The sequence below is a fragment of the Symphodus melops genome, assembly GCF_947650265.1.
Source record: "Symphodus melops genome assembly, chromosome: 10".
Lineage (NCBI taxonomy): Eukaryota > Metazoa > Chordata > Actinopteri > Labriformes > Labridae > Symphodus > Symphodus melops.
Genome location: NC_136700.1, coordinates 25,620,889 through 25,631,665, shown reverse-complemented (window position 1 = coordinate 25,631,665; position 10,777 = coordinate 25,620,889). Strand labels below are relative to the sequence as shown.

The 10,777-nt window shown below is 49.2% G+C and overlaps 1 protein-coding gene across 1 annotated transcript in view; it reads left to right on the top strand.

The window, feature by feature from the left end:
• The first annotated feature begins 333 nt into the window (after positions 1 to 333).
• pik3cb (phosphatidylinositol-4,5-bisphosphate 3-kinase, catalytic subunit beta) overlaps positions 334 to 10,777 on the top strand; it is a 23,099-nt gene continuing 12,655 nt past the window's right edge. The window contains exons 1-6 of the mRNA XM_079354131.1: positions 334 to 367; positions 2,529 to 2,724; positions 4,523 to 4,751; positions 5,844 to 6,073; positions 7,775 to 7,954; positions 8,680 to 8,895. Of these exons, the coding sequence (XP_079210257.1) occupies positions 351 to 367; positions 2,529 to 2,724; positions 4,523 to 4,751; positions 5,844 to 6,073; positions 7,775 to 7,954; positions 8,680 to 8,895 (1,068 nt within the window). The 5' untranslated portion in view covers positions 334 to 350. The remainder of the gene's footprint in view (positions 368 to 2,528; positions 2,725 to 4,522; positions 4,752 to 5,843; positions 6,074 to 7,774; positions 7,955 to 8,679; positions 8,896 to 10,777) is intronic.

The following is a 10,777-nucleotide window of genomic DNA, read 5'->3' as shown; positions in this document are numbered from 1 at the left end:
CCGTGAATCTGTGGACCGAAGGAGCCATGATGAAGACGAGGGTCACAGCTGATGTTGTAGCTCGCCGCTCTGTTCCCTGCAGGCTGCACGCCGTTTGTTGTCACATGAAACTCTCTCTCTTTCCCTCCGCTCACAAGCACCACTTGTTCTCTTGTCTGATGCAGCCGCTGAAACCTGACCTCTTCACAGACCTCTGGCTGTCTGCCACCGTATCCTCAATAACCCCTCTCACCTGTGCATGCCCAGTGTGTGTGTGTGTGTGTGTGTGTGTGTGTGTGAGTGTGTGAGTGCGTCAGCGTCCCAGACAGATGAGCCGCTGTCGAAGCCGTCCTTCTTCAAACCTGTCATTAATGAGACGAGCGTTTGTGTGCGTAAACGTGAACATTCATCCCCGAGCGCCGTCTCCTCGCCGCTACGCAGACACGCCGAGTGTCGAGTTACTCTTCATGTGTGTAACCGTGCACCTCGGTGACTTTCTGCCTCTTCATGTCAATGCTTTCCTGTGTTGTGCTTGAAGTAGCTGCAGTCTGAAGTGTGTGTGTGTGTGTGTGTGTGTGTGTGTGTGTGTGTGTGTGTGTGTGTCATTGAAACCAAAGTATTCCTGTGTGTCTCTGTTTCACCTCGATCACAACATGAACGTTTGCAATCAGCTCGTGGAAATGGTCGCTCTCTCTCTGATGCAGACAGCTGAGACTCGAGCTCACTGCTTTTGTGAATCTTATTTTGGATTGTAGGCAGACATGATGCAAACACACGTAGAAACGGAGTTATTGCTTCGAGCTAGACAATCTGTATCAGAGTGGATCCTTCCATCGGGCCGCCGGTGGCTCAGCTCCTGCCCCCGCATGTCGACGTGCCCTTGAGCAGGACACTCCACCCCAAGTTGCTCCCGCTGCTCGTTCAGTGTTGAGCTGCCTGTTTTTTTTCTTCAGTGTTTTTAGGGCCGGGCGATGCGTCGCTGTGAGATCAGAGCTGATTCAGTCTAAAATAGAGCCTGATGTCTTTTCATATTATCTGTACTCTTTATTTTCTTTGCAGGTTCTTCTGAATCTTAAAGTGCTGGTGTGATGATGATATTCTTACGGCTACCTGGGAGGCAGTGATCAGTTGTTCAGAGAGCAGAATCCAGTTTGAGCCGCACACTGTAGATGGAGAGGTTGATCATGTTAAGTGGTCCAGATGGTGGCTGCAGACTGTGCAGCGTCCTGAGGCACGCGGCGTGCAGTCGGCTCATCTGCTCCAAGCTCGAGCACTTAACTTTCAGGGGAGAGACCATTAGAGGCAATCAGGCCTGTCGTTGTTAATGGGAGCGTGGAGATGGACCTGTGGCCTAGTGGAAGAGTTAATGTTCCGGGCCACTCGAGGACTGTAATGAGAAACAGCCAGGTGGAAGTGGTGTGGCGGCACAGTTGTGGTCGAGGCGCGAGCCCAAACGGAAACCAAAGTGTGGGCTGGTTTTCCATCAGCAGCTGGAAAGACACTTACTGCACTTTGTTGGAAAGTCGCTGCAGTTTTCCTGCAAATGTTTATCTGTTTTTATCTTACTGGAATGACGTGCACTCAGTGTTGTGTTGTTGTACATGACGAGAGGCAAATCTGCAGCGTAGCGTTGACCAGGATACGAGCCAAATGTTGTGAATGCATGGCTCCTTCTGATTGGTCAAGTATTTTGCATGCTTAGCGAGATTGCATGACAAAATATCAGCGTTTCATTTTTCATTTCTGGGACTACAGGCCGTCTCTTGTATGAGTTTTTTTTTATCATAACATCAAAGTAAAACCAGGGACACGGTGACTCCCTCCTGCTCAATGATTACCTCAGCTGTGTGTGTGTGTGTGTGTGTGTGTGTGTGTGTGTGTGTGTGTGTGTGTGTGTGTGTGTGTGTGTGTGTGTGTGTGTGTGTGTGTGTGTGTGTGTGTGTGTGTGTGTGTGTGTGTGTGTGTGTGTGTGCGTGCTATGGGACAGTGTACAGGATGCTTATGTATTTATGTGCAGTTTTGCATTACTGCTGGTTAATGCTGTGGCGTAAGTGTTTTCTCTCTGTGTGTGTGTGTGTGTGTTTTCTCTGCCTGCACGGCGACCAGCTCGTCAGAGGGGGGGGGGGGGGGTGCAGGCTGACCTTTTGTTCTGTTTGCTTAGTGGGCATTCCTTCGAGCACTGGCCCTCACCCAAGTCAGGCTGTCAGGCCTCCTGGTGGACTCGGCGCGGTGCTGCCCCCGCAGACCGGCAGGGACTCTGACTCATGTTCATTTAGAGGGTCACTGAGAAGCAGTGAAATGAGTGAAGGACTTAATGTACTACACATGGTAACGACAACATGATGATGACTCAGCACACATCCTGATTATTGAAGCTAGCTTAGAGTTAGCATGTTTGATGTTTAATGACCTTCCAGTTTAGCGCACAGGATGGTTAGCTCTGTATGGTTTCTGCTCTGTAGTACCTTGTTCGTACCTCTAGGGGGCCTTTGAGCTTCCTCTGAAAAGCGTACTGACGCTCCCTGTGTTTCTGTCCTCTGCTCCTCCAGGTCCTTATGGTTGAGGTGGTGGGTGTTGCCCCTTGCCATGCCTCCTGCCATGACAGACCTCCTGGACATATGGGCGGCCCACTCGCCCCTGGCCGGCCACGCTCTGGACCAGATCACTGTGGACTTTCTGCTGCCCACCGGTATCTACATCCAGATGGACGTTCCTCGAGAAGCCACCATTCAGCACATCAAACTGGTGAGCGGCATAGAGCCGTGTGGGGCAGAGAATGTGTCCTCAAACCGGCCGAGATTTGGTATTTATCCTCCAATAAAAAAAACACAACTTAGAGACGTAAAGACGTAAGAGGAACCATTTTGTCCACAGGGGGCGCCAAAATCAACACAAACCTAAAGTTCCTCAGAGATGCCTATTGTCCCAACGAGGAACAACCGTCAACACCACTGTCAACACACACACACACACACACACACACACACACACACACACACACACACACACACACACACACACACACACACACACACACACACACACACACACACAGCTGCTCAGCCAGACATGAGCTAACGCCTGTTTTCACTGTGGTTGAATGTTTTGCGCTCGTTGCACAGCTCATAACAGACTGTTGACTCGGAGGTGATCACAGCTTACAGATTGATCCCTCGTTATGTTAAGAAAGCTACGCGAGGTTTGTTTGGTGTGACACACCGATGATGCGATCACCTTTTACAGACAGGTTTACGCAGTCGGACTGCAGATACATTGCTCATAAACGGCTCAGATTTATCTTATAGATAAAGTCGGCAGCTTCTTCCTACGAACTCAAAGCTGCTCAGTGGTCCCTTCCGGGCCTCCGTACATGCGTCTGCAGAGTCCACTGACTGGATCTTACTGCTCTGCTTGGTTTTGTTCGACTCAGGACGGTTCTGGGTGGATCTCCTGCCTCCTGAGACGACCCCCTTCTGTAAAACCAGGAGGGAACTTTACGCCGTTAGGGACAATACGTGGACCAGGACGGTCTCCCAAACGTTGGCCTGTGTGAAAACAGCTTTGACTCCAGGAAGATTTGTTTAATTTGTTTTTTGCAGAAGTAGACAACAGGTGATCCGGTCTTTGAGTTTCTGACTCCACACACGAGGGGTCTTCACTCCCTGAGGAAATAAAAGGTCAATGAAAGAGGGGACAAAGGAGAGGAAGCCCAGAGGGATTAAAGTTTGACCTTTGCAAAGCTTCCAGAATCTTCATAGTCGACTCTTTGATGACTTCTCCTGAATCAGTGAAGGGCAGATTTCTCTTTAAACCACAGAAGAATTCCCAGAAAGCAAAGATGTTTTCGTTCTTGGGGAACTGTACTTGTCATTGAAACTTTCTATTTGTAGTTTGGGATGAAAGCGGCGTCAGACGTAGACTGAGCACATGGTTCGCCGAGCGCTGGGATAACATGGGACACGTTGACCACAGAGCCCTGTGAGCTCACGCTGCCGGATCACAGGGACATGAATCAGGACTTGATTCACATCCTGATCAGCTCACCAAACACATTTGTCATGTAGCCATGAGTCATGCATGTGTGACCCCGTCCTCTGACTGGACTTCACTGCTCTGCTTGGTTCTGGTTGGCTCGGGACTGAGCGCCGTGCAGGTGCGTTTCCTCCAGCCAATGACAGCGCAGCAGGTGAGTTTAGGAGTGGATGCAATTCAGTGACTAGAAATCATGATGGACGTGGAAACAGTGAGATGACCTCTGGTTCTAAAAGCAGGGTGAACCTTGTGTTGGCTTTTACCCGTGGACGTGGAGTCAGTCTACTTCCTGTTGGACAGGAAGGTTAGCAAACATCGGCGGTTAGCCGGCAGTGCAGGTTCAAGCAGTAAACACACAGTGAGTGAGCGCCGAGGAGGAGGGGCCACGCTGCAGCGAACACTTCTGCTGACTCCACCTTTAACAAGTGATGCTCCTGTTTGGGTTCAAACGATGCCTTGATTCAATCGAGGCTCCTCATATTTGTAACTCTAATTCTTGCTCTCCCTCCAGCTCTTATGGAAGCAGGCTCAGTCGTTCCCCCTCTTTCCCTCTCTGGGCGAGATGGAAAGCCACATGTTCGAGTGTGTCAACCAGGCGGCAGTGCACGAAGAACTGGAGGACGAAACTCGCCGCCTGTGTGACGTCCGCCCTTTCCTGCCGGTCCTCAAGCTGGTGACGCGCAACTGCGGCCGAGCAGAGCGCCTGCTGGACTCCAAGATAGGCGTGCTCATCGGCAAGGGTAAGCAACATCCCTTTTCTTTCCCTCTGATATCAGACGGCAGATTATCTCTCCCTGATTGATTCGTTTGCTGTCCTTGTTTGACACTCCCAATAAAAGAAAGCACTCACATGTTGCTAAGTGGGGCAGTAAAGTAGCTCTCCCACTCAGAGCGTCCATCTGCAGACGGCTCCGACCGGAGGCCCTGCTCATCACCTGTCACTGAGCGGCGTCTCCGCTGAAGATCCATCAGTCCTATCCAGGAGGGGGGGTCCCCAGTACTGTCCCACTGTCCCCTCCTCCCCAGACGCCCGCTGGCCCCACACTCACACTGCTGCAGCCCAAGCCGAGTCGTTATCTTTGTTTACAAGAAGCCCACCTCTTCCGACCGCGCCCGAGCCAAGGAAGTGCGGCGTGCTCGGAGCGCTCACACAAACGGGACGCTGGGGGTCAAAAGTGCTCGGGCACGGGACAGAGTGTGACGGCTCCACAGTGCTGTTTTCTAAAGGAGCCCACATGCATGTGTGGATACACACACACACACACACACACACACACACACCTTCATCAATGCAGAGAGTGTACACAAACACAACATTACACACTCCTTTGACACAGCAGCGGATGTTGTGTGGAGTGGCTCTTCGATTGCTGCTCAGGCTCGTGTGAATGTTGAAGAGATTTAAATGTCAGCGTGTTGTTTTCAACGCTGTGATAAAAAAGCCCGAGACAAACGCAGAGCAGAGTGTGACTCACCTGGAGGACTGTTCAGACCTCACTTTACGCCTTCGAGCATGCACAGGACTCAGAGCACACTGCAACAACGGCTCTTCAATCATATGGAGCTGCTGCAAGAGAACACGAGAGCAACAGGTGGAGTGACATGAAGAATAACTGTCGAGGGTGAATGAAATCAATAAAACTCTGATCAGTCAAGATCTAATCCAACCGGCTCGCCTCTGCAGAGTCCTGCGCTCAGGTGCTGGGTGCAGTTTACATGCAGGTTTAGCTTTAGCATCTCATGAGGTCTGGTGCAAACTGCGTTGGCTCCCTAAAGTGACGTGTTTGACTTTCTAGCAGTGATGTAACGGCGTTCCTTTCTCCTGCCTCCAGGTCTCCATGAGCTGGACGCCATGAACGACCAGGAGGTGAAGGACTTTCGCAGTAAGATGTTACGTTTGAGTGAGGAGAGGATGCAGCGGGTCCAGATGATGACGTGTATGGAGTGGCTGCAGGCCTGCTTCTCCCCGCAGCTCGAGCCCACAGCAGGGACGCCCATCACCGACGGGCTCGGCGAGCGCCAGGTCGACCTGAAAGTCATTATCCACTTCGACCAGTCTCAGGTGAGTCACGGTGCTCACGTTTGGACACGTGCACGTGTGAACGACGCAGTCTTCTTGTGTTCTTCTCTTCTCTGAATCGTTGTCATAACTTTTCTAATTTGATTAAAAAGAAAAATCAATCGTTAGCTCCATTAGTCAAAACTCGTAAAGTGCGGCGTGAACGGTAACAGCCTGACTCAGTGCATCCTCCCTGCTCATAAACGCCACTTTGTTTAAGTAGAAAGAAAGACTCCATGACTCTGCTGGTGCAGCTCAGCTTTTCAGCTCCAGCAAAACTCACGTGACTGAGGCCAAAAAGGAAGTCATGTGACCACAGTAAGTGGGTCAAAATCATCAGAGAAATGATGCCATCCTCCCGGACACACACACACACACACACACACACACACACACACTAGCATGGCCGCTCCAGGGAGCGAGGCGCTGATTAAAATGATTCTCTGTCTGTCCTTCTGGTTCTGCTTCTGTCGCAGACTTCACGTGTTTAACGAGGGAAGCAGATGGTGGCGTCCGTCCAGGCCCGCTCTGCGTGTATCGGTTGTCATCAACATCACAGACGCACACGTACACAAAGACAGGCCATCTGTGCCTCTGCACTCAGGTGCACACAGACAGGAAGTGTTATTCAGGGGTCAGACAATACGCCACAAGTAAACAGGAAGTGTGCTGTTGTGGTTTACTGCTCTAAATTGTTTATGACCATGAGAGCCTGACGGCTGCTGTTATCAGCTCACAGCCAATCACAGGTGCACATCAGATGATTTCTGTTACAGGACATAAGCAGAAAAGGATGATGTGTCGTTTGCAGAGTGTGCTCCGACTTTAAGGTGACGCGTCGGCAAAACAAACTGAACTGCTGGATATGAGGTGAATCCTCCATATCTGTAACGCCGCCATGTTGGCATTTCATAATGCGAAGACCCCATTAATCCACAGTGGCATCTTCTACTCCTGCTCCTAACAAAGCCACGTCTCATCAAGACTACCCGTTTAGATAAAGAAAAAAAAATTGTGCCCGTAGGTTATCCCACTTCTACTTCAAAAGAAGAATCAAAAACAGGACGTGTTGTCGCTGCAGCAGATCTCAATCTCTCAATTATTAATGTGCAGCGATATTTATCCAAACCTCGAGGAAATTCAGATTCCATCTCAGGTACAAGGTCGACGCTGTGCTATAAATATCAGGAAGCAGTGAGCCTCGCAACCAATGAGAGGCAGGAGAGGTGTGAAGGACTCGCGTGCATGTTCATGTGATCAGATGCTGATTATGCGACACCTAATTGTACATTACTGTTAATCCTGTATCCCGTCCAGTGTGTGTGGATGGAGACATGAGCTGATCACACCTATTTGCTGTAAACATGTTCATGTCTGCTGTAAAAACAGGCTTTTTGAATGGGTGTGTATGTGACTTCCTGTGCTGCTGCAGCCAGCCTCTAGTGGACACTCCAGGTACTGCAGGGTTTTGCTTCATGTTTTCTACACGGGAGGTTGCTGCCTGATTTTTGCAGTTTGCAGAGTAAACAGGAAATATTCTCCAGCTTTTTAACATCGTTTTTTTCCAATTCTGACATAAAATGTTTTATTTATTTTGAATATTTCTCTTCTCTACTATTCTTTTCAAGAAGTGCAGTTTGAGCCTTGATTATATTTACAAGTAAACACTGGAGTCAATCGCTCTGTCTCTTGTTTTCCTGCCAGGATTCAGCCAGTGTGATGGTGCCATCTTCCTGCACCCCCACGGAGCTGATGGAGCAGGCTGTGAGGAAGTGGCTGACCACCCACGGGCCGGAGGAGGAGGGATGGCGGGGTCAGTACGTACTGAGGGTCAGCCACTGTCTGGAGTTCCTCTGTGGAGACCACCCTCTGAGTCAATACAAGGTCAGTGTGCTCGCTACAGGTAGCCGTGTGTCTGCACAGAAATAACAGAGAGAGTCTTTAAAACAATGTGTTGGGATTTTTTGCTATTTGTTCCTAAATATCTGCAGCCCAGTTTGCACGTGTGCTGTAGCTGAGGGGGGGGGGGGGATCATCCGTACTAACGCAGAACAAACTGGACAAGGTTGTAAAATACAGCAGCAAGAAAACAGGGAAGCAAATATCCAATATTTCTGACCTGACAGATCTGTACTCCCTGAAATCAGCCAACAACAGACCCTCTGCCCCCCCCCCCCTCTTTTAGGGTGCAGGTACAGAAAGACCAGGATGTGACATCCTTTGCATCATGCAGCGTTCCTCGACATGATCTCAGCACTTTATTGAAGCAGCTTTTTAAATCCCTACGTGTCATCCTGTGATGCTTTGATGATGTGTTTGAAATGTTTTGGTCCTGAACGGTTTCGACATCTTACGTCGCCTGTATTCAAGGGGGCAGTAAAGGTTTCAGTCATTTATTCATCTTCGGTGGGGTTTTTAGAAAGGTATACACGACCAACATTATGAGCATGTGTGTAAATAAGGACTTTATGATCAACCTCCGCTGTGACTGGAGCAGCGTTTGGCTTTTTGTGAGTGCTGAAGACCTTTAAAGAACCAGGTGACGGTTTATTCTGCAGGAAGTTTCTGTGTGTGGCGTTGAAAATGTTCCTGTTTTGTTTTGTCTGCAGTACATCCGCACGTGCTTGCAAGCCAAGGAGCCTCCACACCTCACCCTGGTCCACACCAGCACCGTCAAAGTCATGTTTGACAAAGAAATCTCCGCCATCGGAGCCGTGGTTAGCCGCAAGTCCTCCAACCCACCTTTACCACTACCTCCCAAGAGAAGAGTTCCCACGGTCAGTCACTGTGTGAATGTGCTTTTTTGTTGTTGTGGTATTTTGTTTGTTTTTTTTTGGCCTTTTGCACATTAACGGGGGAGTTAAGAAAGAAAACAGCATCGAGGAGGATGAGGCTGCTGGATCATTGACAGAAACAAGGAACCAACCAGATCCATATGTTGATGTCTGAAGTAACAGCTCTTTGTGCAAGCATCATTTTTGCATGTTAAAAATGTTTTTGTTGATGTTTAAATCAATCCAGCTTGACTTTCTTTCAGTCAGATATGAAACATGTTAGTGGTAGGTAGGGAACAACAAACACCTCAGAAATGTGTTTCTGTGTCTGTAGCTTTAAATATGTAAATGAGCCGTGTTTGACCACGCCCCCTCTCTGGAAGGGCTCGGGTGTACTCGCTGCTTTCTGGCTCCATGTCCTATTGTTTACGGTGAGAAGGCAGACTCAGAGGGCAGAACAAACACCTAGCTGTGGGAGTGTCACCCACCTGGGGGAGGGGCTACTGCCCTTTGTGATGTCATAAAGGGAACATCTCCAAACGGCCTGTTTGAGCACACATGTTCTGAAAAGTGGAGCAGGCAGAAGACGGAGAGGATGGACTTTTCTCATCATTGGGGGGTTTGTAGACGGATAGAGACATGTCAGAGGAAGATGGAGGATATTTTGAATAATATTCGACCTTTAAAGAAATTAACCCAGATAGTTTTCATTTGCACATTTTCCCCTTTCGTAAGAGAGAGAGAGATGCTTGAGATGCTTTCGTTTTAAAAGGTTTGGGTTCAGTGCCGGTAAGCGACGTGTTTAACTTCCTCCTCTGGAAGGAGGAAGTTGTCATGTAGTCCAGATAACGAGCGCTTACTGTAATGCGTCCGTATGTTTACTGAGGTTGTGCTCAGGCTTCCAGAAAATGATTCACCTGCACCGGAGGCAGCTCGGGACGCACCTGTTCTGCCAGCATTCGTCACGTTGTCACTAAACGCGTGTGCCAGGTGCACAGTGACATCACTGCTTGACGTGTGCTGAATGTCAGCTTGAATTTATCGATTTATTTAATCGCCTGCTGCCATGCTGACTGCAAATTAATCATCTTATGAAACTAGACCACGTTATAATATTATATAGACTCACAACAGTCTAACATGTTTGGTTTCCAGGACAGGTTACCTGCTGACCCGTCGGTGTGTGTGAGTGTGAGTGTGGCTGGTTGACTGGAGATCAGTCAGGGTGTAACCCGCCTCTCTGTCCAATCACAGCCGGGTTCGGCTCCAGCCCCTTCGACCCCGAACAGGAAAAGCAGTCAAGATAATGATGGCCGACGGACGCAGAACGAGCCTGTGACAGTATTTTTAGATGTCAGATGAATTGCACAGCAGAGCAGTACACTGGGCAGACAGAGATTCTTGTACGGTTGGTATAATGTCTGTGACGGAGGCAGAGGTTTATTTTCAGGAGAGGAGCTTGTTATCGACGTGTCACTGTCGTGCTGGAGGAAGCCGCTCTGATTACTGCTCCAAACAAAACCAAAATAGAACCCGAGGATGGGTTTGTTTGCTTTATTTACAGAAAGCTCCTGTTTCTTCATGTAATGGAAGAGGCAGACACAAATATAGCCTCTATTCTGACATCTCACACACACACACACACACACACACACACACACACACACAAAGACAGAGGCAGCAAACAGCAGGAAGTGTGCTAGTTAGTCATGTTCATACACTCCAGAGGTCATGTGATGCTGTTTTTCCTGCTGACTGCTGACCCTCGCAAATCCACCCAGCTTGACATCAGACTGACCTGTGTGTGTGTGTGTGTGTGTGTGTGTGTGTGTGTGTGTCGGGGAGTGGTGAAAATGAAGAAGCAGTGTGTGTAGGAGTACATATTTCAACAGTGCAATTTGCATATGCTTAGATCACTCACTGAAGTCTCTCT